General features: G+C 48.2%; 1 protein-coding gene across 2 annotated transcripts in view; it reads right to left on the reverse strand.

Moving 5' to 3' along the window:
* Positions 1-221: 221 nt before the first annotated feature.
* The window catches only part of EPHA8 (EPH receptor A8), a 45,252-nt gene continuing 18,779 nt past the window's right edge, over positions 222-26,694 (reverse strand). Inside the window, exons 4-16 of one of the 2 annotated variants that reach the window (XM_035118022.2) lie at positions 23,614-23,949; positions 19,329-19,453; positions 18,039-18,201; positions 16,657-16,750; positions 16,179-16,246; positions 14,496-14,621; positions 14,062-14,247; positions 10,350-10,411; positions 9,112-9,321; positions 7,378-7,527; positions 3,998-4,188; positions 3,154-3,309; positions 222-336 (exon numbers count right to left, since the gene is read on the reverse strand). In XM_035118022.2, the coding sequence (XP_034973913.2) occupies positions 222-336; positions 3,154-3,309; positions 3,998-4,188; positions 7,378-7,527; positions 9,112-9,321; positions 10,350-10,411; positions 14,062-14,247; positions 14,496-14,621; positions 16,179-16,246; positions 16,657-16,750; positions 18,039-18,201; positions 19,329-19,453; positions 23,614-23,949 (1,982 nt within the window). Of the gene's footprint in view, positions 337-3,153; positions 3,310-3,398; positions 3,414-3,997; positions 4,189-7,377; positions 7,528-9,111; positions 9,322-10,349; positions 10,412-14,061; positions 14,248-14,495; positions 14,622-16,178; positions 16,247-16,656; positions 16,751-18,038; positions 18,202-19,328; positions 19,454-23,613; positions 23,950-26,694 lie in introns of both variants that reach the window. The other variant, XM_060276155.1, reaches the window with a different exon arrangement.

Genomic DNA, 26,694 nt, shown 5'->3' on the forward strand with positions numbered 1-26,694 from the left:
AAGTCCACCCTAGTGATGAATTGTGCAATGCAAGCCCCAGCCCTCCATCTCCAGGGGTAACAGGCCTTCCGCTGAGAGTGGCAGATCACTCTGTGTGCAGCCCAGAATCCTATGTCTAACCAACCATCCTACCACAAACCCTTTAGAGGAATTTCTCCTTGGCAGGCGCTTAGCCACCAACACAGGTGAAGAAGCTTCTGGGTCTATAGAGGAAGGGTCCATCACAGGTGTCTTCTGGAGCCCATGGTGTTGAGCAGCTGAGATCTCATGATCTGGATGCTGGTCAGGATCTTCCTCTGGTGACCCACGAGGCTGATGCCCAAACTCTGCACATCACTGTGGAAACAAAGGCGGCATCAGGCAGACCAAAAGGAGAACACTCGAAGAGGGTGCAAAGTAGGGGCAGTGAAGGGTGTGGTCTGGGGAGGGTCCCAAAAACCAGAGAGAAAGAGATCTAGAGAGCAACATTTAGCCCGTTCAAGGACATGCTGCAATCAGGAAGAAACACTCCTAGGGGGGTATAAAGCAAGGCTGGTGAAAGGCATGGCCTGGGAAGGAGGTCCTGGGGTCATATAGAGAGAGCCACATTTGACATACACACCCTGCTGGGGCCAGATGCTTCCCACCCTTAGTCTAGCTAATAATGCTCATGGGTATTCTGAGCCAGGCGGCATTATGCCGATGGATCTTGCAATACAAAATGAGATTCTACCCACGTCCCTCCAAAACACCATTTAGGTTGCTTGATAATTGAAAGTGCAAAAGTGTGTTCAATGAGGGAGAATCTTTCACTGAAGCAAATCACGGGGGAGGGGGCGGAATGAGTATTTCTCCCTGTTTTTCATTTTAAGTGAGATTCTTTGCGGAGCTCTATCTAAACTGTGATCACTGTCCAGGACCTGGATCCAAAGGAGTGGTGGTGGTGGGGGGCAATTGAAACTGTTTTCAGGGGCAATTGAAACTGATACGGCAGTAGGATAAGAGACAGATCCACCACCACCACCACAGTGGTGGCCAGTGCCCACTGGGAATGGTAGGGCAAGGCCAATAGTAAGTGGTGACAGAGCCAATGAAATTCTAATCTAATTTTAATCTTGTCCTCATCTCCTCCCTGCTGAGCTATACAACAGCAACACAGACTAAAGAGGAGGAAGCTGACAGCCAGGGACACCCTCTCTGGACTGGTTGTCAGGAAGATGGCAGGCAGCTGGGAGCAGGCTGAGGGCACACAGAGGTTATTGGGGCAGTGCACAATTTGCCCTAATGGAACAACCTCCACTGCCCCTGAGAGTAGGGATGGGCAAGTCTGTCAATTTCAAGTTCTCTCAATTTCTCATTTTTCCGACCTTGAGCCCAGGTCTCCACATTTCCAAAGCAGTTGGCTCCCCTCCCTGCCCTTTTAAAGAGTCCTTGTGAAAATTCGCCAGTCCTTTAGTGTGGATTTCTTCCGAAAAACACACATCCGTATGCAATTTGGCCCAATACCCACATTCCTTTGCAAAACGCTTTAATAGAATGCCTTATTGTGTTGTATTTTCATGAGGGTGTACAGTTTTAAGGACACTTAGTATGCACATTTCTGTGCACATGACGTGGCTGGAGAAATGGCATTGCAGAGAAGTGTGAATGTTGAACGACGGGCTGTGCTTCGGTTGGCACATTTGAAATTGCGAATCAGGTTGGTTCGCCTTTGAATGCAAGCCCAGTCATAATCCCCGCCCCCATCCCTACTTGAAGGAGCCCTGGGCCGGGATCCCTTAGAATGCCTTGCTGGTCACCCATGGAGCAATGAAGTAGCTTCTGCTGATGTTTTGTGGCTGCTCTCTGAGAGAATGAGGAGGAATCTGTGCTGGCTGGGGTGGTGGTGGTGAGGTAGCTGCCTCTTTCCTGCATAAGCATAACTAAGTCTCTTAACATCTGCACTTCCCAACAGAACCACACCTTCTGTTCAAGCCAGAACAGGTGGGGGATACAGCCCAGTCTGGAACAGCTGTGGCTGAGGATTGCCTGACGCTCCTCATACAATGCTAATGGTTCTCCTGGCCTCTTTCAATTGATAGGTTGTACACCAGTTTAGGCTCCCAAAATGCAGGGGCAGGAAGATCCAAGAGGCTTGTAGATGCATCCCAGGGATCCTGTTTGGAGGTCAGCAGCAGAGCAGGCAGATGTCCACTGGGATTGGTAGGGTGGGAAGCAGGGAGGCCAACAGTAGGTGGAGCCAGAGCCAACGAGAGGCAGACCCAGAGTCAATGATAGATGGAGCCAACTACTTCTGGTTTGGTCCCCATCCTTGTCTCTGCTGAGGGCAACACTGAGGTTAAGAAGACAACAGCCAGCTGCACCCCCTAGACTGGGGGCTCATCCAGACTTCTGCTTGTCCCACTGCTTTCCTCAAGGAAAACCCAATCTTTACCATTGAATTGGAGGAAACGTCATCCGGGTTTCCTGCAGATTGACAACTGCTCCAATTTAGCACTAAAATGGGTTTGCCTAGGGGAAGCAGCATATAGAAAACCGTTTGGATAAGCGGAAGCATGGAGGAACCCTAAATGTGGGTAAAGAGCTAGGCTGATGGGGGCTGGTTGAGGGCTGACTGAACTTGGAGGGGCAGTGCCCCACATATCCCAATGCACCAGCTTCCATTCAGTGGAATAGCATGGGCCCCATACCAAAGAGGAGCATGACCAAACCTGGTGCTGGTAAGTGGTGCAGTGTAACAGGGAAAGGGGTGTCACAGTCATAGTACAGGGGGTGGGGGTCCTTTTCAGCCCAAGACCCACATTCCCTCTGATCAACATGCCAAAAGCCAGGGGTGGGCAGGGCCAGAGGGAAAAGTGGGTGGAGCACGAGATGTAAATCTTACTTTTCTGGCAGCACACACACACACACACACACACCTCTCTAGCCTCCAGCCATGCAAATGAAGTGCATGGTCAGAGTTCAAGGACAAATTCCAGAAAGGCAAAAAGACTCAAGGAGGGTGCAAAGCAGGGGGAATGAAGGGTGCAGCCTGGGGAAGGTCCCTAGATAGCCACATTCAGTCCTTACCCCTGCCATGGTGCCTAGCACAGTGACTGAAGAGGAGATGTTGGGACTGGAGCCCATTTTGGCCCCCTCACCCCCCCTTGCCCACCCCACACATTTTGTGCTTACTCAATGTTCATCCGCATCACCATGCCAAGGGAAGAGTAGCCGGCCAGAGCAAAGTTCTCTTGGTATCGCCCCAGTCGGATGGAGTCCAGCCAGTCTTCCACAGTTGCACAGCTGGTGAAATCGATGCAGCCTCGTTCCGAGATGGTTTGGGTGAATCTGCAACCCAAGAGATGGAGCACAGGAGGGAGAGGTGAGTGGAAGGCGGAGCAATGATTCCGGCAGCCCTTCATTTGTAGAAAGTGCATGGTAGTAACACAGCACTTAAAGAAGCAAAGGCCAGTTTTGTTTTTTCCCCTTTCCCAGAATGTGCTGCTTCTTGACAAGAGGGAGAACAAGGCAGAGCACAGCCAGCTGAGCTCTGGCTTGCTCTGTTCAGAGCCAGTAAGCCAGACAAGGGAAACACCCACCATCCCTGCTGGCTGGGGCTGATACCCCATTGTAGCCCAACATCTACACCGAAACTTGGGTCTTCAGCTACAATTCCCATCATTCCTGATCACTGGTTCTGCTAGCTAGGGATTATGGGAGTTGTAGTTAAAAACAACTGGAGACCTAAGTTTGGGTAACACTGATCTAGAGTTCTCCATTTAGTGTGTGTCAATAGACATCAGAACAATGACTCATACAGATAAATAGGTCTGCCTCATTCACAGAGCGCTTGAAAATGTCACTATAATTTCGATGGCGCATGATAGACACCCCCCCCCATCACCTCACCTTGTCCTGGGTGGTCCTAACCAGGGGAACAATGGACACCGATGGCCTTACTTTGGTTTCCAGGCACACAACTAGCTTAGTTCTCTTCCCATGGGAGCAGAGCATCTCTCTGCTGGTGAACACGCACCTGTTGACTGTGGCCGTGCACTTGAGGTTCTGTGGGCTGCGGATGAGCTTGTCCAGGATGCTGACAATCTGGGGGAAACGTGGCCTCTCATTCCGATCTTTCTGCCAGCAATCCAACATGAGTTGATGCAGGGCTGTGGGGCAGCCCATGGGGGCGGGCAGCCGGTAACCCTCCTCCACCGACTGAATGACCTGTGATGAAGGTTTGACAATGTGCATTTATTTCCTCCAAGGTTGTGCACTCAAAGTTCTGCCCTTCTCCATTCTATCTTCACAACAACCCTGCACGGGAGGTTAGGCAGATAGGGAGTGACTAGCTCAAGGACACTCAGTGAGCTTCATGCCCGAGTGGAGATTTGAACCCTGGTCTCCTAAGTCCTAGTCTGATACTCTAACCACTACACAGTACTGCTTCTCCCAAGGTTTGCCTTTCTAAGAATCACCATGCTAGGTGAGGTCAAGAAGTTTGTCTTGATGCCCCCAGAGAAGCTTAGAAGCAGGGAAAGACAGTCGCAGCTAAGGAAGGGTGAACCTGTCCATTTCAATGCCTCTCATTTTTTTCAGTCTTAAAATTAGTTTTGCCCATTTCCACACCAGTTTGCATTTTTAAAGAAAATAACAAAATCCTCTTGGAAATCCGTCAGCATTTCTCCTTATATACACATTTTCATATGACGTGCAACATAACAGACACATTTTAACACAGCAATTTCCCCCAATAGAATGCAGTTTCATGTTATTTTCACTAATATATGCCCACACCATCCTAATGTGTGTGTTCTCTCTAAAAACTACTTGGTTGGAGAACTGCCTTGCAAAATTCAGAGAACTGCAAATGCGGAAGGACTGCTGTGTTTCAGTTTGTGTATTGTTTCAAGCATTGCAAACTAGGCAGGTTTGCCTTTCAATGCAAACCGATTCCAATCTCTCTCTCTCTCTCTCTCTCTCTCTCTCTCTCTCTCTCTCTCTCTCTCTCTCTCTCTCTCTCTCTCTCTCTCTCTCTCTCTCTCTCTCATCCCATCTTGTTAACCTCCAGCCTTGGGCCTTCAGGGCTGCCTGAAGAATCCTTGGAAAAGGATACTGTGCTGATAAAAAAAGAGAGAGAGATGGCAGAAAAGGAAAGGAAAAGTAGAGTGTGCTTCTAGACCTCATATCAAATTTGTGGAAGACCCTTTTTGAATAGGTAGAGACCAGCTCCCGCCAGAGATCAACTGCCCCATCCAATTCCCACTGCTTATTTTCGCCTGAATTTCCTTCTACTTGCATTCTTGTCCCTGGAGGCTACAGGGACAGAGCGGAGGTGCAATTTGCCTGATTTCCCCAGTTCGTTCACTTTGAGCCTAAGCCCACCCCGCTTTGCAGCTGTGTCTGTTTCGTAAATGACCAGCTCTTTTGCTCCGGTATGCTGTGTCTTTGTATGATTTTATAATTGCTTACTTAGTGTTTTTTGGACACACACAGAATGCTTGCATGGTCTACACTTCTTCCCCACTGCAACATACAGTGTGTGTGTGTGTGTGTGTGTGTGTGTGTGTGTGTGTGAGAGAGAGAGAGAGAGAGAGAGAGAGGTGGGTGAGAGAGAGAGAGAAATTGGAGCAGTATTAGCCACGCTGGGACTCGGAGAGTGGGAGACTAGCTCATTTGGGAGGGTACGCAGGGATGGATAAGAAAAGACCGAGCCAGGGATCAAGGCTCTGTGCTCTAGTCAAGGTAATTACTGCCCGATTCATCCAGGGAATTGACTCAATTGCAATTAATGTTTTGGGTTTTGGTTTTTTTAAAACAAGGCTATCAATTGATTCTTAACAGGGTAATCAAGTGACACAATTAATTGAAGCATTTTAAATTTTCGACAAAAAAGATTGTGAACACACGTGGAATCCCATTCAGTGTGGAGTGTGCAACTACACCACATGCCATGTGTGGGTAGCGAAAATTCTGAAAATTACGACTTTCTTTGCAATCCCACCCAACAACTATGATGTGCAGAGGTTGTGGGGTGGGGGTGGGGAGACATCTATGGCAGATTGACCCTCTGGCTGAATGACTTCCCTCTGCTCTTTCATTGCCCTTCCTTGATGCCTTCTTGGGCACACTTCCTTCTAAGCTGGCAGCCTGTCTGGACTGAGTAACAAATTCCTCAAGGAGAGGCCAGCTAGTCTGTCACAGTGCAAAGATCCCCATGGAGCCCATTTAAGACCAACACACTTGATAGCATGGAATGTGGTCTCAACAAATCCTGGGGCATGGGAGAACATGGGAGGAGCCAAAATTGGTGGAGCGATGCTGGTGGTGGAGTGGGGTGGGGTGGGGGCCCTCTGAAATTTATCAGTTCAGAGAGCTCTGCCAAGGTGTAGGGGGAATGAGAGAAGGAGCCACCGTGGACAGAGTGATGGGAAGAAGGGGAGAAATTTTTTTTTTAGGTCATCGATTCAGACCTCTGGTAAGTATGGTCCTTCTTCCAGGAAACTGCCAGGGGCAGGAGTGAGAGGGAGAGAAAATAGAGTGGCAGAAAGTGTGTGGGAGGGGGGAGGAAGGAGGTACGTCCCCACACATTTTCTATTCTCACTCCATTTTCTGCCCACACATGGCCCTGTGCCCAACTCCTGCCTGAAACCTTTGAGAGTCACTGACAGTAAGTGTGCTTACGTAGCTAGATATGGCAAGTGTCTGACTTGGGATAAGGCAAGTTCCTTTGTTCTCACATCTTAACAGAAGGGCCATAGCTCATTGCTTTCCATGCAAGAGGTTCCAGGTACAATTCCCAACATTTAGACAGGTAAATCCCTGTCTAAAACTATTGCGGAGCACCCACTGGTGGAGCTTCATGCTCTGGCACCGGGGGGCGGAGAGCAGGCGGGGGCATGGCTGGTGCATGTCCTGGGGCTGTGATACGCCACCCACAGGGGTGTGGTGCACCGCCTGCTGGGGCATGGTGCCCAGCACGGGGGGGGGGGGGGCGGCAGCTACGATGGCACCCCACTGGGATCATGCTGCCAGGGGTGGTGCGCTCCCCCCCACCCATCTTCCTCCACCAGTGGGAGCACCTGCAAGTCAGTGTAGACGGTACTGAGCTAGATGGACCAATGGTGTGATTTAGCAGAAGGAAGCTCCTGTTGAAGTGCAGGAGCAGAGAGTTGAGAAGGGTGCCTGTCTCTGGTTCCAGAGTCTGTTCCAGAGGCTGCAACCAGTTCTACTCACTCTGGTCCCACCAGCAGGGACCATTCTTGTCTTCCTGGCAACTTGGGAAAAGGAATGACCCAAGGATGTGCACAGTGCCCTTCCCACAATACTTTAATCTACAGGGATCGTTTTCACGCAAGTTCTGTTTTAGGTGGTGGAATAGATTAAGTCACGGGCAGCAGCAGCTGCTTCCCTTACATCCCGGTTGGTCATGTTCCAGTAAGGCCGCTCCCCATAGGCCAGCACTTCCCACATGACAATGCCATAGCTCCACACGTCACTGGCCGACGAGAACTTCCGGTATGTGATGGCTTCTGGCGCTGTCCACCGAACAGGGATTTTCCCACCCTGCAATAAGGAAAGTCCAAGGCAGAGACATGCAAGTCAACCAACCTGAGCGAAGCAACCACTACTAGCCACCAAGAACCACTGGATTCATCAAAAGGGGCACCCAGGGAGTGTGAAACCCTGACCCATTGACTGGCTGCTAAGTTAGCTAAGAGCTTTCCGTAGCCAGCTATGTTCGTGTGCATGGGCTTCTGCAGTTAAAGGTAAGCAGTGAGAGAGTGCATAGCAGCGGCAAGGAACATTTTTCAGCCTGAGGGCCACATTCCCATCTGGGAAGCCGTCGCACCACGGTGCCAGGGCGCCAAATATACTTAAGACGGCCCTGCTTGGGGGCTGCATTCAGCCCCCCAGGCCTCAGATTCTCCATCACTTACATACAAATTAGTGGTGAGTGAATGATCCTTTAGCTCAATTTGGGATCAGCTCAATATTTATCAAACCATATGAGGCTGGCGCATTATAGGGATGTCTGCCTTTTCCTAAAAGTTATTTCCAGGTACCATTGGGTATATCTTGATGGTTTCATCTGCCCCTCAAAAGGCCATCTATGCTGTAAATGTGCGTGCCATTTTCTGGGGGAAATGAAGCTCGATTCAGGATACCTCTGAGCATTGCAAGCTGCCCGGATTCATAACTTTGAAGCCGCATCAGCAGCAACATCTCAAATGCAGAACCAGATGCTGGAGGAAGGCAGTGAAAGAAAGCTGTGGGGGCAATGGGAACCTGACGGGCTCCAGAGAGCAGGATCAGACATCCTTAAGGAAAGTAGCTCAGCAGGAGAGCACATGCTTGGCCTGCATAATGTTCGATGGTCAATTCCCAGCATATCCAGGTGCTGAGAGCTTGGAGAGCTACTGCCAGTCGAAGTGGACAATATTGGGCATAGTAGACCATGGTCCTTCCTGGTATATATATAAGCCAGGCCCCTATATTTTGCTGAGGAAGGAATATTGGGGGTGGGGGGTGGGGAGGCTGTCTGAGAAACAAGGAGGGGACAAGCAGAGTTAAGCTGAATGTGGTTCTCTCTGTGTGCATGTGTGCGTGAAGAGCCCCCCAGTTAGGATGTGCAGGAAGAGGCACCAATTCAACAAAGCTACAAAACTGCTTGGAGGAAGGTTCCCCAGAATCTGTCAAGGTCCAGGGAATTCTCCAGATGCCTTAAATGACTACAGAGGAGTGGGGTTCATTTGGGCTAATGGGGCATTGCCCTGCTAAGCTCAGCCTGCCCTCTTCCACCCACCCACCCCACCTGCCTCTCTGCTTTCAGAGTCCAGAGGTGGCAATACCTGCCAGCATCAGTGTTGCCCCTGTAGAATGCATTAGAGAGGAGGGTGGGTACAAAACTAGCAATAACTGGCTCTGCCTGTCATTGCCTCTGGCTCCACCTACTGCTGGGCTCCCCACCTTCTGCCCTACCAGGTGCCACTGGTCCCAAGAGACCACCAGTCACCTTTCAGAGGCTTAGAAACCACCATGGCAATCCTGCAGTATGTAAAATCATCATCACCCTCAGGACTCCATAAAAAGGAAAGCTAATCATAATCACAACTTAATCATGACAAGGAGCCGCAAGCCAGAGTGTACCGTGGTGGTATAAGCAGCCTCAGGGTTGTTCTCCAGGATTCGCGACAGGCCAAAGTCAGAGACTTTGCAGACCAAGTTGCCATTGACCAAGATGTTGCGCGCCGCCAAGTCACGGTGCACGTAGCCCAGGTCCGCGAGGTAGCGCATGCCAGCGCCGATGCCCCTCAACATGACGACCAGCTGAAGCACCGTAAATTGCCCGTCATGTTTCTGAAGAAAGATGAGCCCGTGTTAGTTTTCAGCCAATGTCATGTCACCGGTAGAGGCTGGTCTGGAGGGCGAACAGGGCACTGCCACACCAAACTCATGCTGCCTCTAAGCAGCCCCAGATTGCCAGCCATCTCACTTATAGCCAGTCCAGTGGGTGGCACTGCCTGCCAGCTTCCTCCTCCTTGCTATTGCCTTTATAGATCTCACCAGGGAGAGGACGGGAACGAAACTAGAATGAGTTGGCTCTGTCTCTCATGGGCAACCCCTGGAGGCACCAGCCGACACTGCATCCCACTAATGCATATCCCAGGACCAACCTAAAATACAGGGGTTACATTTCAGGGCTCACACTGAAGAAGATAAAAAGAGCCTGGCTGCTAGATCAGGCCAAAGGGTGCTCTAGTGCATTATGCTGTTCTTGCAGTGGCAAACCAGATGCCTGGGAAGACCAGGATATGACAGTGCTTTCCCCAGCTGTGATTTCCAGCAACTGGAAGCAGAACATAGCCACCATGGGTTTGTTTAATCCACTTTTATAGCCATCCAGGTTGGTGTTCATCACTACCCCTTGTGGAGGCAAATTCTAGAGTTTAACAATGCACCATGTGAAGCAATGCTTTCTTCCATCCTTTCCTGAAAGTTGGGAGATGTTGGAAGAACATTCAGCTTCATTGGGATGCCCCATGTTCTAGTATTCATAGAATTGAGGAGTTGGAAGGGGCCCTAAGGATCATCTAGTCCAGACCACTGCAATGCAGGAATATGCAGCTGTCCCATATGGAGATCAAACCTGCAACCTTGGCATTATGAACACCATGCCTGAGCCAGCTGACCTATCATCAGTTCCACCCCCCTTGATCATTCTGGCTGCCCTTCTCTCAACCATTTTGGGCTCTATACTATCCTTCCTCCTGTGATCCTCCAGTCAGACACCACTGTCATGAGGCTGCAGCACCCGCCTCTCCTTGCTCCTGTCAGTCACTCTGCTAGGAACCATGCAGCATGAATAAGAAGGCGTGCTGTTTTACCCGGAGAAAGGAATCCAGTGAGCCGTTTTCCATGTACTCGGTCACAATCATGACTAATTTGCCTGTAGGAGACAAGAGAGGTCAAGTTAATAGAGATGTGCCTTTGAAGCTGATGTGTTTCTGTCTGTTCAGGTCTGGTATGAGACACTGTGTGGACGAGGGGCACCAATGGGTCCCCCCATTCTACTTGACCACAACTGTGCAGTATTTTCTTCTTCAGTCGCTGCACCACTCACTGCCCTCCCAGATGCCCCTCCCCCTCCAAGATATCATTTTGGAAGTAGTTACAGGTAGGTAGCCGTGTTGGTCTGAGTCGAAGCAAAATAAAAAAATTCCTTCAGTAGCACCTTAAAGACCAACTAAGTTTATATTTTGGTATGAGCTTTCACGTGCATGCACACTTCTTCAGATACACTAGAAACAGAAGTGTCAGACCCTATATATATACAGAGGGTGGTGGGGGTGGGTGGGAATGGGAGATGGGCTGATGGGAGTGGTAAACCTGTGGATGGCTGTTAATGGCTGCTGATGGCTGCAATTAGTCCTGGGCTGAGGTGCTAAAGAAAGCTTGATCATGCATAATGAGATAAGAATCCGATGTCTCTATTCATCCCAGGTGCTTCCATGGTTTTAAGCTTGGTAATGATTTCCAATTCAGCAACTTCCCTTTCCAGTCTGTTCCTGAAATTTCTCTGTAATAAAACAGCTGCTTTGAGATCTTGTATAGAATGTCCTGGGAGACTGAAGTGTTCTCCTACTGGTTTTTCAGTCTTATGGTTCCTGATGTCAGATTTATGTCCATTTATCCTTTGGCGTAGGGTTTGGCCTGTTTGTTCAGGCCAAATTGCTCATCTTCTAACATTGTGTATGCCATCAAATGCCAACGGTGCCCTTCAGCTCTCTATATTGGACAAACAGGAATTGGAAATCATTACCAAGCTTAAAACCATGGAAGCACCTGGGATGAATAGAGACATCGGATTCTTATCTCATTATGCATGATCAAGCTTTCTTTAGCACCTCAGCCCAGGACTAATTGCAGCCATCAGCAGCCATTAACAGCCATCCACAGGTTTACCACTCCCATCAGCCCATCTCCCATTCCCACCCACCCCCACCACCCTCTGTATATATATATAGGGTCTGACACTTCTGTTTCTAGTGTATCTGAAGAAGTGTGCATGCACACGAAAGCTCATACCAAAATATAAACTTAGTTGGTCTTTAAGGTGCTACTGAAGGAATTTTTATTTATTTATTTTGGAAGTAGATGAGGAGTGGTGCCACTTTTGAATGGGGGCCAAGATTGATTCCCACCCATGGTGGTCACCGACCATCTTTATTTTCCCAAATAGAAATCTAGGTATGTCAAACCTGGAAGAGCCTGTAGAGCCTATAGAGCTATAACAACTGCAGAGTCTCTAGGTCAGGACATTGCATTTGGGGTAACCCCCAGATTAGAGTTCAGGCTTCGCTCTCATTCCAAAGAAGAACATATGCCTGGTTATTTCCAGTAGGGCTGATTTGGAGCCCAGTGGGGAAGGCAAGGAGGCAGCTGGGTCAGGCAGTGCAGTGTCCCTGGGGCGTGTGACCAGTGTCTGACTTGACTAACTGCTGGTGCCAGGTCTTGGGGTGCTTATTGGTGGGGAAGGGACATTTAGAAAGCCCTCTCTGCTCCACCATAGTTCCTGAGACTTCCTCACAGGATCAAAGACGGACAATCTACAGGCACCGTTCATGTTATTAAGTCATTCTGATATTTGCATCCTATTACCATAATGCTTTGCATCAGAAGTGTGACCCGAAAGCTCCCCATCCTCCCCAGCTTTATAATTCAATTCAATTCAGCTCATCCCAAAAAGAGAGAGTGAAAAGGGCATTTTACTTCTGTGCAGCAAAAGAGAGTCAGAAGCGAAAGCCAAACGTTCCCTCCCCCTCTCCCTCTTTCTCATCTCCATCAAATGAACTGCTGGAGGAAGAACAAACCCAAATCAACGGCTCATTTTGCTAATGATATTCGTAAGGAAGCAAGGACAGCAGCCGGGGACAGGCTGCCTTCCTCTCCCTCTGAAATGAGAGGCAACAACTAAAGGAGAGAGGAGGACTAAACTCCCGCCTGAGGCTTCAGAACAATTGACAGCTGGCCAGCCACCCAGAGAGTTAGGCCAATCCAAGCTGAAGGTTACCAAGTCTCGGGCTGGACCCTTGTAGGTGTCTGTTTTCAGAGGGGTCTAACCTGTAGGTAGGGATGGGTGGATCAAAGGAATAGAAGAAGAGCATGAAGGAATCGGTCATTGACCCATGTGGCCCAGCATCCTGCTCTGACACTGGAAGCCCAAAAACCAGATATGAGCACAACAGCACTCTGCCCACATGGGACTCCCAGCAACTGGTATTGAGAGGCATAATGTTTCTGACAGTGGAAGATAACACAGTCATGGACGCTGGGGACCAAAACTCAGTGACATATGTTGATTTAAACCAAAGAAGGAGGATCTGTGGTCCTCCAGATGTTGGACCACAAACTCCCATCGTCCTTGAATATGCTGGCTGGGGCTGATGGATGTTGAAGATCAACAGCATCTATTTTTGTTTCATTTATTACATTTCTATACTGCCCTTCATCTGAAGATCACATGGGCAGTTTACACTATAAAAACATAAAAAATATAGAGCATAGTAACAACTAAATTCAATAATCCCCAGCCACGCACACAAAGCTTAAAATGCCATAGATGGTGTAATTAGCCAAAGGCTAATCTAGAAGGCTGCTGGGTCCTCATCCCTGACAATCACTTTCTCAACATACATGTTGAACCTAATTTGCATTGTGACTGGTCGGGGCAAAAAAATTTTTGGGAGGCTGGTGGAATGAATGTGGCCACTAGTAAGGCTGAGTTTGAAAAAAGATGAGACTTGCCCAATGCCTTTCCAATGTCCCTCAATGACGCAGGTATCCCTGAAACAAGATTGATTTCTTAAAACCATTCACGACTCCCATCTTCATAATAAATTCCCTTTCTGGGTTGGTCTGCAATGCTGATGAGTCCAGACTGATATCAAAAACGTCTTTGATTAGTTTTTCTCTCTACTTGGGGCCTCAAATATCCCACAGTTCTTCTGAAGACTGGCCCCTTCCACCCTCATTGCACACAAATTGATTCTTGATGTCCTTATTCATAGGAAATGATGGAAGGAAGATAGGTGTGTGGGTCAGGGGAGGCAGAAGAAGAGAGTAATGGGGATGAAGGCTAGCTAGCGAAGTTGTGGCATCACATCATAAATAACCGTGAAATCTGACTACTGGCTAAGAGTCTGATCTGTGAAGCAGGAAGGATCTGGTTCAAATCTCACCTGTGCGCTGGGTAGCCTTAGGCAAGTCACACACTCTCAAACCTGCCACCTTCTGCACTATGGAGGAAAATAACATAGGCCTCTCTTACAGTATTAGGACAGCCTTATTCAATCTACTGCCATCCAAACGTTCTGGACTAGAACTCCCATTATCTCTGACCATTGGCAATGAGTCCAAAACATCTGGACAGTAGCATGGAGGAGAAGGCTGTTGGGAGAAATGCAACCAAATCAAAGGCATGCAAAGTGTTTTGAACAACATCATTCTCTCTAGCAGCCCCTTGGAGTCATGAGACATGTCCCTCTTGTTCCATACGCTAAACTCACCTAGTTGAGTCAGACCTGGCCTCACACTTACTTTTGGTGACCACCCCCTCCAGGTGGATGACATTGGGGTGGTCAAACTGGGCCATGATGCTTGCTTCACTCAGAAAGTCCCGTCGCTGCTTCTCTGTGTACCCAGCTTTCAGGGCCTTGACCGCCACGGGTACCTCCCTCTTCCCAGGTAACTTCAGACGGCCATAACACACCTCTCCTGACTCTCCTGCAGACCAAGATGGACCAGCACATCACATTCAGTTTTCATCTTACTGCCAAGCCCCTTCCAAGCTTCCCTTGGCCCCCAATTCCACCCTCAGATAGGCTTCTGAGAACTTTCCAGAAGGCCAGTGATTCTCATTTGAGAAAACGAGATCTGGTGCCCCATTTGCCTTAAAAGAGCAGCTTCCCCTGCCCCTGGGTGTTCTCTGGGTCAAGGGAGAGGGACATCTATGGGGGAAAGGGAGTACACACCAGATCCAATGACTCTCTCAATTTTAATCCTGGAGGCTTCGATTTCTCGCGTGAACTCATGCACAGCCTGGCAGGGGTCCTCATAAGTGTGGGGCTCCACGTAGAACTTTGACTCGGGGAATTTCACTGTAGGGCATTCCGGGAAGGACAGAAGAGACATGAAGCTTGAGGCAGTTATGCAAAGCAGGGATAGGGGAGAAAGTCGATATTGTTTGCATTTGAATGAGAAACTGGCTCCTTCGCACTTCCCAAAGCAATACAAAACTGATCCCCCCCGCACCCTCTGAAATTTGCACTTCCCTGAATGTTGCAGTGCAGTTCTCTAACCAAGCAATGTGTACATACATGAAACATTATTTTTTTAAAAATAAATTTTAAAAATCCTGCATGCATTTACAAAAAATCCCCACTATTATACAATGGAACACTGCTTACGGAAATGTGCATGTCAGTCAAAACTGCTTACAAAAAAATGTGTCTCTTAGGAGAAATCAACACTAAGATGCTGGCAATTTTTCATGAAGATTTAAAAAGAAGAGAGTTGTAAATTGTGGAGGACATATGGATAACCACATTTAAGATTGGGGGAAAGACCCAAGGAACTGAGAGAAACTGAAACAGATTTATCTGTCCTGGATGCAACAGCAGGTGTCTGATGCTCAGGTGAGGCTAGCTGGTGTGTCCTGGGGTGAAGGTGCTGGAGATACATCCCATTAGGAGAAGGGAAAGGACTTACATTTTAGGATCATCATCCCTCACTATTTGCTCTGCTGGTCAGGCTGGTGGTAGTTGGGGTCCAGCAGCAATTCTCTCCCTGCTCTAGGCCAGTGATCTTTGACCAGTTGAGACCCAAGACCCACCTGAGACCCCCAAGCTACAACATGGGACCCAATTCCACATTTTCACTTTGTTATATAGTTTTAAGTGCTAATAATGCACACTACCAATCATTACATGGCAATTCACAGAGCAATATGCACCAGTCCTCCAATGTGTCAGGAGAAAGGCATAGGCATGCGGTTGGTCAGAAATATATATCGTAGTGAAAAACAGTGTGTGCCTATCACTTGCCACATTGCACCACTCATGAAAATTGATAAAATGAGCATCTCATCAGAAGAACACATTCCAGTCCTGACAAGCACGTAGTGCCCCTTTGGTCTGGTCAGCCTAAGCTGGAATCCAACATGGAAGCAAGAGCTTTGCTGCAACCCACCTGGTGTGGCCTTGCGACCCACCTGTGGGTTGACGACCTATGCTTTAGGCTTGTCTACAGTGGCCAATGGTTGAGGAAGTCAAGTGAAAGTCCTCTGCCAAAGGGAAATCATCTGTGGCCTCCATAGCCCTGAAAGGATATCAGGGAAAGCAATAGCAATCTAGCAAAACATACCTCAGGGAACCAGAGATAGGCTCATATGAAGCTTCTTCCTCTAGAGAACCCAACTTCCTATCATCAAGGTTGCATGCTCCTCCCAGGTGGTTCAAACCTCGAGCCATCCAGATACAGTGATGCCTTCACTTTGCCTCCTGGGACAGTGTCAGAGTTCCATGTGCACCATGATGAAGGCTCTGACCCTGCACATTCACCAGCCAAGGCTTACTCTTGGAATGGACATGTGAGCTCTGGTGCTGCAGAGTGGGCATGCATGAAGGTCACTGGACAAGCTTTAGCTCAACTCTTACCCTGTCCATTCTGATAATGCATCTTCTCCTCGTCGGAGTCCTGGAAAGCCTTGCTGTAGCCGCAGTGTCTGCACGCCCAGTGATGCGGCAGGGTGGAGGGTGGGGAGAGAGATGAGACACAAAATATGCTAAGAACACAAGAAGAGCCCTTCTGGATTTGACCAAATGCCCATCTAGTCCAGCAGACTCTTTTCACAGTGGCCAACCAGGTGCCTATGGGAAATCCGCAAGCAACAGCGACTTCTCCACTTGTGCTCTCCATCCACCTTCTCCTTCATAAATGGTCTAAAACTCTTTTAAAGCCATCTAAGTTGGTGGCTATCACTTGCTTGCCTTCCTTCCAAACTAAGAAGAAGGAGGCCAAACCCCAAATGTTGCAACTTTTCCTCTTAGGGGAGCTGTGCATGCAAACACGCAGAAGCGTACCACTTGGGAGGAGACCCCCGGTGAGAGATCTGCCCTTAAAAGATAAGCCTACCTCTTCTTGCAGATCAGAAAGAGCAGCAATGCAACGAGGCCACTGATGAGTGTGAGGCAGGTCCATACGACCGCTGTGGTGTCGTAATGGGGAGCTACTGGGAAAGAAAGATTGCAGGATTCTAGCTCTGCAGCCTGAGACAGGAAAACACCCACACATGTGCACTGTTCTTTTCCCTTTATCCCTGGGCTCAGTGAATCCTGACTCCACATGGAGGAGGGGCAGCTGTCTTTCACTAAGTCAGACATCAGGTCCAGCTAACTCAAGACTGTCCACACCAAATGGCTCTCCAGGATTTCAGATAGTAGCAATTCCCAGCCTTACTTGCAGATGCTGGGGATTGAACCAGGGACCTTCTGCATGCATGCAATGCAGATAACTCTACAACTCCACTACAGCCCTTCCCCAAGGAAGCAAAGAGGCAAGGCTGATCCAGCAACAAGGAAATATGATCTTCCTAAGAATGGAGCCTGTTCCCTGAGCATGACTTACTAGTGGGAGATCATTGGCAGACCACTAGGATAGCAGTTTGAGGGGTGGCTTTCTTTTTGCAGCATTCCATAGCTGATACGCTTTTGTTGCTTGAGAACACCAGCGGAGAAGGAATTATGGAGGAAAGTAATGGTAAAGCAGGAGAGGAATTCTAACAGTGAAGGGCTGTAGCTCATTCATAGAGCTTCTGCTTTGCATGCAGAAGGTCTATGGTTCAATGCCTGGCATCTCCAGGAAGAACTGGAAGGGACTCTTTGTGGAAACCCTAGAGAGCCATTACCAGTCATTGTAGACAAAACTGAAACAGGTGGGTCATTGGCCTGTCTCCCACTAAGGCAGCTGCCTCTGTTCCTACGTTGAGCTGTGGCTGATGGAAGCTGGAGTCCAACAACATCTGGAAGACTCAATGTTTGCCTGATTCTCCTTCAGTCCCATGTCCAAAATTTATAAAGAACCTCAGACCAAGGATAACAGGGATCATGACTGTGTCAGCACACTGCCCTAGAGCCTTAATTCTCCCCCTTCTGGGCTTAGCCCTCCCTTCCATAAGAACATAAGAAAGAGCCCATCTAGTCCAGCTTCCTGTTCTCACAGTAGCCAAAGAGATGCCCCAAAGGGAAGCCCACAAGCAGCACCTGGGTACAACATTGCTCTCCCCAGTTGTGATTCCCAGCAACCGGCAATTCATGGGCATAGAGCCTCCAGCAGTGGAGGGAGAACTCCTTCTCTGACATGGGTAATGTCCTGTAGGGGTTGGAGCTTGCATTTTGGGGTGGGGTGCCTTCCTAACATACAGCCCCACCCATACAAAATGCCTCTGGACATCCAGTCCTGCCCCATCCCACACCTTCACTCTTGTGCACCCCTCTCCTCCCCCTGCTTTGCCTCACTTGCTTTGGCGGTCTCCACTTCCACCACCTGGCTGAATTTTCCACAGCCGGCAGAGGTGCGGGCTCGGACCTGGAAGACATAGCAGGTTGCTGGCTTCAAGCCTGAGACAGTGGTGCTGTTGCCTTTGGACTTCAGGGTGGAGTAGCTCTGCATTTCTTTGTCCTGGAGAAGCAGAACGTGACATCAGTCCAGGGCAGGGGTGGGGAACCTCAGGCCTGGAGGGCAAACGTGGCCTTCTGGGCCTCTCTATCTAGCCATCAGGACTCTCCCCAGGCCACCCCATCATCAGCCCTATTTTGCCTTCCCACTGCTTTTTCCTGGCTGGAATGTGTCCTTCAACTGGCAATGTCTTTTGGATGGTAGTTGAGGACGGCTGGGTGCAGGAACTAGCGTTTTATACAAAGGTAACGTCTACAATTTTTGCTCCAATCACTTTTGCATCTGGCCACTCCCACCACCAGCCCTTTGAAGGCTCCCTGGAAAAGAATATTCCTCACCCCTGGACCAAAGCCTTGTGCTAGAGAAGGTATGACTGGCAATAGGGACAGGAAGTAGCGATGGGTTTATTTCAGCCTTTCCATACTTGCTTGGCTTTCAGGTTAACTTGGGGACTTTCTAAAATCAGTGTTGGAATTTGGCAAATGCAGGGCTTCATGGTTTTACTTGGTTTCCTCATGGCTTCCTGAAGCACACCAACCACCAGAGCTTATGAGGATGGATGAAATGTGGTCAAGAAGGTACCATGATGCAATTCCATCAGGATTCCTTTTTATGCTGCAATTTAGTCACTGCACATACGAGCACATGTGCATGGAATCCTGATGCAACTGCATTTAATCAATGCACATGCATGCAATTGCATTAATATTCCATGTTGTGCTGTGATTTAATCAGTGCACGGCGGAGCATGAGCAGTTGTGCGTGCAATCTTGATGTAATCATGCAGTCATGTCAGAACTCCATTTTACACTTTGATTAAATCAATGTCATCATTACAACTGTAATTTGTAAGCTTTTTTAAAAAAGGCAAGCTGAAACCCGTGAGAAACTGCACATGCACAGTTGTCTGAACAAAGTCTGGAAATAAAAGGAAGCAGAAATAAATAGCGGCTTGCTAATGGAGAGGTGCCCTGTGGAAGCAAGACTCTGGAAGGAGGAGGAAGAGGAGGGAGATTTCTATTAGCATTATTTGTACCTTGGAACCTGGGAAGCAAATTGGATGGAGAGGTTTAGCACAAGCAATGGCACACAGATAGAGCAGACAGGCCAACCAGCACAATTGCTTTTACCTTTTCATAGTACTTGATCTCATATTCCAGAATGATGCCGTTGGGCTGATCCGGTTCCTGCCACAGGAGCGTGACACTGTTTTGGCCCACGTTCTCCTGGTGAACGGCCAGCACTTGGGATGGAGCTACGGAAACAGACAATAGGAGACCATATGAGGGGGATGCTGATAATGTCAAGGCTGCAGGTTTGGTCCCTGTGTGGTACTGCCGCATAGGTTGGGCCAGATAATCCTCAGGATTCCTTCCAACTCTACAGTTCTAGAGGAGAGAGAGAGAGAGAGAGAGAGAGAGAGAGAGAGAGAGAGAGAGAGAGAGAGAGAGAGAGGCCATGGTGGTAGTAGAGAAAACAAGGAGGCCAGCTGTAGATGGAGCCAGAGCCATTGCAAGGTGGGCCCACCTCCTGTTTGATTGCAAGTAAGACAGTAGAAAGATAGGAGCTGGCCGAGGGGAGACTGAGGTTGGTGGGGTTCTGTTCCATCTGCCTTAGTGGAACACCATTGTTGAATGGGTCAAGAGGTTCTAGGTGAATTATCTGACCAAGCTCAGTCATACAGCAATTGCTATAAGAGGGAGACTACATTTAATCTCACAACAAGCACCAGTTAGTGGCATTGTCAGGCAACTGCCAGGACATCAATACTCCAGGAAGGCTTACCATTGGATCCTGCCTTGTGACTTCCTAAAAACACCCAACAACCATAATAGCACGACACTGACTTCCACCCATATACAATTCGGGTTGCAAATTTCCCCATTTGTTTATTTGATTCCGTTTAGGAATCACTTCCCATAGAATATCTCAAAGGGACTTCACGGCAAAAACGCCAACCACCAAAACAATTAAAAACAGTTCCAGATACAAAAACAAAATTAATTTTAATATCAAAACAACAACAACCAGTTTCAAGCTTGATACAGACACCGTCTGGAATAAAGACCTGCCATTGAAAGTGTTGTTGACAAAGGAAAGTTGTGTGGCAATGTCCCTCCATCCCCGTGAGAATAAAGACACACAACACATCAGATAGATTTAAATGGGCGAAAAGGCCACAACTTTATTGGTTACGGATGTTGAGCGGTATTGGCTTAGGCATTGGACCCTGACCGTCTATATCCAACGCCAACCCGTGTGTTGGACATCCAGGAAGAGTTAACCACCAGTAAGGAGCCCAGTGATGTACATCAACCGGAACTCCTCCTGTGATCACCGTTAGGGGCGTGCCTTACAGCCCTAACCTCCCTAGGCTTCGGACCAGACCATGCCCCCGGAATCCGTTAATGGAATACTCCTCCATTTGCAGGGCAGGTGATGGCGCTACCTGCCCTCCTCAGCTCTAATGTAATTTCCAATGCCTAACCGCCAAAACCAATAGTTGTGACAAATTGCTACGAGGTAGGTGAAAAAAAAAACCTTAGCTAGCCCAAGTGGAAAAAGTCCTACCAGGCCCCTTGGCCAACCAAGGTGACCAACCAAAGTCCATAGCAAGGTCAAAGCTAGCCTAAAGCAGGCATCCCCAAACTGCGTCCCTCCAGATGTTTTGGCCTACAACTCCCATGATCCCTAGCTATCAGGACCAGTAGTCAGGGTTGATGGGAATTGTAGTCCAAAACATCTGGAGGGCCGAAGTTTGGGGGTGCCTGGCCTAAAGGGTGGGTGGGCGGGTGAACCGATGCAGCTGGTGAGCGGGGTGAAAGAGGGCGGGTTCCTGCCCTTCACCTGCTTAAAGGAAGCAGGACACGCCCCCAGCCGACAGGATTGGTCGGCCCTCGAATGATGCGAGCGGGAACCCCCAATCGCTCAGGGGCTGAGCTCTCAGCCCCTGCGTGCGTGGTCGAGTCATGACGCCCACAATTCCACCTCCGACGCAGGCGCAGAAGTGGTTTTTCCAGAGAATTGGAAAGAATTATTCATCAAAGTATACTCCAACTCAGAACTGGAAGAGTACTTCATTCCTCAATAAATTGGTGTGTTGATCTTTTCCTGCTTTCTAGAATTAGCGATTCATCATTGCTCTTGCTCTGTAGACCACATTTTGTATGTATATAAAACATTTCTGCAGAAATGGCCCCTGCCTGATATGTAGGGGGAGGGAATTTCAAAAGGGAGGTACCACCACCCTAAAGGCCCGATTGCTCTCTCATACAGAAGTAACCTTCTGAGAAGAGTAGAGTGGGCATGTCAGGGGTGAGAAGATATTGCAGGTATATTGATCCAGGTCTTTCTCATAATTAATAGCAACAGTTGGGGATTGGACTAGATGATCCTTTGGGCCTCTTCCAACTTTGCAATTCTATGACTATGAATTAAGGCTGCAATCCTATGCCCACTTACCTTGCACTATGCTCCACTGAACTCATTTCTGAGCAGACATGTATAGGATTGCTCTGTTAATCTGCAATGTTTTTAATGGGTCAAAACATCCAGAGTAGGGTAGGTATGTGAGATGGAGTTCTGGTTGGTTCTATCGTGGAGGGGAAAGAAAAAGAAAAGAAAAGCAGAAAATAATGGAACTGGGAAAGGTCACAAAAGGCAACCCAAATGAACAGAGGATGAAGAATCTTCCTCACAAAGAAAGGCTTTTTATTTTTTTATTTTTTTAAGACTATTGGAGGGACATGAAAGAGGTTTATATAATGTTTCATTGGTGTGGAGGAAGTAAATAGAGAGGATTTCTTCTCCCTCTCTTATAATACTAGAATGCAAAAGATCACCCTGGGAAATTGGATGGCAATAGATTCAGGGTGCATGGAAGGAAAGGACTTCTTCATGCAATTTCTAGAAATCAGTCACATTTGTGGGATTCAGTGCCATAGGGGTGGCGATAGCCACTAGTCTACGCTGCTTTTTAAGAGGATCAAGCAAGTAACAGAGGAGAGAGGGCGGGCACCTAGGCACTGCCAAAATGAAAAAAGGAGGTCCACAGAGGGCAGCAGCTTGCTTAAAATCTGCACATGCCAATTTGGGGGTTGCCAGAGTGGCACCTGTGGGTGCCCATGAAATTAGGCTTGAAAGAAATGTTCCATTGTTGCTAATAAAATGGGTTGCAGTGTGTGCTTGGTTGCGGTGTGCATAGTACCCACCAACAGTTTCTCCAGTCCGCAAATGTGTGTATGGGCCCAAAACGGTTGGTGAACCCAGGGCTCATACATATGCAGAAATGCACATTTTGAAATGATTGCTGCAATTTAAATAGAAGTGCAATACCTAGCACAGGAGTGGAGACGACTGTGACCAGGTGATCTGGGTGCCTGCTCAGCCAATTATAAAGATGCCATTGATGGGCAAATCAAGGCCCCTTCCTTCTTCGTGTTCATTATCTTTCAACATTATCAGTAAAGCAGACCCTCCAAATATCCTTATTTTTCAGGGACAGCCCTGAATTTACAGAGGCCATCCCAGTTTCCAATTTGATCCTGGAATGTCCCCTAAGGCAGTGTTTCTCAACCAGTGTGCCTCCAGATGTTTTGGGACTACAACTCCCATCATCCCTAGCTAGCAAGACCAGTGGTCAGGAATGATGGGAGTTGTAGTCCCAAAACATCTGGAGGCACACTGGTTGAGAAACACTGCCCTAAGGATGTCCCTATTTTCATCGGAGGAACGTTGGAGGGTATGGAGTTATGTGACCTCCCCGAGCCAAGGAGATAAGTAACCATGTTTTATTATGTTTTTATATATGATGGAAACTGCCCATAATAGCTGTGGCAACCCATTCAGATGGACAGGGTTGTTGTTGAATAGGACATCCCTACTTTCACTGGAGAGATCTTGGAGGGTATGGTAATGTTCATGATCTGCACAGCCCTTCAAGGAGAGGACTGTCGTCTGTACAGTAGGCCACATAACCACCTGAAATAACATGGAGCTGGTGATGAAGGACATCTGACCTAGGGAACCAGCCATGTCACTTCAATTTGGGAGCACCTCAATGGATTCCAGCCAGGGCTTTTTTCTCCCCCCCCCCCCTCTTTTTTAGAAAAAAAGATGCTGGTACTCACCATGAAGTTGTTACATTAAGTGGCACACTTCTAGCATTTGGGAGGCGGGGGGGGGGAGGAGGTGCTAGCACTGAACAATACTGAGTAGGCAACACTTGAGTTAAATGGACCAGGCGTCTGACTCAGTATAAGGTAGCTTCTTACATGCCTGATCCTGCCATAAAAAACCTCTTTGCTCATTCAGTGAGATCCGCAATGTTCAGCGCTGGACCAGCCCCTGAGATGCAGGCTAAGCAGAAGCTGAAAGCCAGTCTGGCAGGGCAAGCAGGGGGAGGGCATCTCCTACCTGCCTGGTTTGTGGTGATGTTGACGGCAGCGAATTTCGGTGGCTCGAGGGTCAGGTCGGAGACCCCGTTGACGGCCTCCACCCAGAAGGAGTAGTTGGTGTGGGCCAGGAGGTTGGTGACAGCCAGGGATCCCTGGGCCAGGTTCACTGGCTGGGGCAGGAAGCGGATGCCAGTGCCGCAGGTCTCGCACTGGCCAGAATCCCACAGGCAGTGGCGGCAGAGGACGTTATAGAGGATGTCGCTGCGGCCTCCTTTGTCCAGAGGCGGGGACCACTCGAGGGTGACGGAGGTGCCATTCACACTGGAGAGCAGGTTCACGGGGGCAGAGGGAGGACCTGGAAATGATCAGAAGAAGCGCAGGGTTAGCCTGATGGAGGGAGAGTTGGAAGGAACCTCCATAACAGCCCTAATATTTGTTCATTTATTTAGGGCATTTGCACCCCGTTCTTCAGTCAAAAAAAGGATCCCAGCCTGCAATCCCATCAAAACAGGCTTATCATCTTAAAACGTACACTCGCAACACAACACACAAGGGAAAGGGGACAGGGCAGAAAGAGGAAAACCAAAGCCAAACCTCAGGCACCAATTTCTGAGCAGCTGTTCCTGTGCCAGCTGGCACAGTTCAAAAGCAAGAGGTGCCTGATGGAGCCAGGCCTCCAGCAAAGCTGATGCAATGAGCCTTCTGATTCCTCTCTCTTCCAGCGAGGCAGCCTGATGTAATGACTACCCCCAGATGATGGGAGAAGAGGTCTGCAGGCAGACCCCCCTGCATTCTCTCCTCTCCTCCTGTAGACCCTGTCCCATAGTGGGGAATGTGCAGCTCTCCAGATGAGGCATAGCCAAGGTGGTTCCCTCCAGATATTACTGGACTACAAGTCCCATCAGCCCCGGGGCATCCGGAGGGCACAACCTTGGCTACTCCTGCTTGAGACGATGTTGGACTCCCATCCACACCAACGAGCATGGTCAATGCTCAAGCATGAAGGGAGCGGGGGGCAGGGGGATGCTGAACAAGGATATAAGGATACTGCCCCCTCTTTTTGAGCCAGGGAAATAGGGTGCAAAACACTGCATTGGCTTGCCCAGGTGCATAATCTCAGTATAAGGTGTTTAAATCTTCTGTTTGCATACAGTATATATGTGTGTGTGTGTGTGTGTTTGTGTGCATGTAATTGATCATATATGATTGTCAACCAGGCAGGTGTCTGTAGGAGATAAATGGCGTGGTGTGCCTGGTGACAGGTGAGTTTTCCACCAGCTCTAACTATTTAGAGACAGCCAGGTGTGTTCCTGTGCTTGGGCTCACTCAAGAGCTCATCCAAATGGGAAGTTGGAGACAAAAATCATCCAGCAACTTGCATACAAATCTTCAAAATGTTTTCGTAGTGTTTATTTATTGCATTTTATATTCCACTTCTTTCTCCAAAGAAGTGGTATATATATAAATCCCCACCACCACCATTCAATCTCACAACAACCCTCATTTAATTGGCAGCGCCACCTTGAACTGGGTGCATGTGCTCTAGCATCAAGCTAAGGTCACTCTTTCTGACCACAGGGTTAAAAACAGAGAAGCATAGAAATGAAAGCTGCCCTTAACATCCAAGTAGGACTCTGGGTCCTTGCCAAAAAACAACAACAACCATTTGTTTACCACCTCTGCTCCCCTGTCAACAGGCATCTTCCTGACTGCAAAAAGAATTTGTTCAAGCAAATGATGGGATTTGCATGTCCATCTACAGAAAAATTGCAATGAGATGCAAATGGATTTGCATGGGTTTCCGGCTCCTAAAACGAGACAGACTCTCTTCTTCTGCCTCACCCCTCTTACAAATCCTCCCCCCTTTTATCTTTGGCCTGCAAATCTGAGAATTTTGCGTTTTTTTAAAAAAAAATTACTCATTTTTCTACTCTTAAGCTGTCCACATCAGCTTTAAAAAAGCAAGTTCTTGTGAAAGTGTACCAGCATTTTACGGCGAAATGTTCCTAATGTTTTTGTATTCTATTTTCCCTAATGCATACATTTTTTGAAAAGCAATTTTCACTCCTTTGATGGATTTTTGCAGGCTACTTTGAGAACTGGTACAAGTTGTCCAATGGTGGAAAGTCTTGGAAAGCGATGGGTTCTCCTTTGTTAGAGGTTTTTTTAAAGCAAAGGCTGGGTAATTACCTACCAAGGATACTGGAGCAGCGAAATGGCATCCTCTCTGGTTCTTACAATTATAATATACAAACATGGGTGTATAACCTTGAAATCCAAAATGCTGAAATATAATTGATAAAACATTATAATCTATATAACTGATAGAACATTACTACTAATACTACTATTTAGGGCAGGAAAATAATATTACTATTATTTAGAGCAGGGAATTTTTTATGGAACACATCAGATCCTCTTTCAAATTTTCACATTGGGGTTTCATTGTATCTCCCTTTGGAAATGTCACACCTTTTCAACCTGGATTCCAGAATAAGTGTGCAAACAACATTTAGCATGCTGCTGGCTCCCAGGGGAAGACTTTTTTTATTATTATCATCTAAAGGAAAACCAGTTGACAGGCAGAAAGGCTGAAGCCCTTAAGACTAGCAGAGGCTTGGCAGGTCCCCCAGGTGGCTCAGACCTTTCGTGAAATGCACATGCTTGGCATGTACAAGTTTGCAGGTTCAATCCTCACCGTTGCCAGTAAAATCATCATAATTTTAAAGGCAGCAGGGATTGCAAAAGCACATCTACCTGAGAGAAGGTTGGGTGAAAACAGCCTACTGAAATGATCTGCCCTGTGTAAGTGTGTTTAGAAAATGGTTGTAGCCAACTAAATTCTACTCAGAGAAGACCCACTGAAATCAATGGCCTTCAGTTAGGGTTCATCCATATTTAACTTTGCTCTTGTTGTTTAGTCGTTTAGTCGTGTCCGACTCTTCGTGACCCCATGGACCATAGCACGCCAGGCACTCCTGTCTTGCACTGCCTCCCGCAGTTTGGTCAAACTCATGTTCGTAGCTTCGAGAACACTGTCCAACCATCTTGTCCTCTGTCGTCCCCTTCTCCTTGTGCCCTCCATCTTTCCCAGCATCAA

This window comes from Zootoca vivipara, chromosome 6 (genome assembly GCF_963506605.1).
Source record: "Zootoca vivipara chromosome 6, rZooViv1.1, whole genome shotgun sequence".
NCBI classification, from domain to species: Eukaryota; Metazoa; Chordata; class Lepidosauria; order Squamata; family Lacertidae; genus Zootoca; species Zootoca vivipara.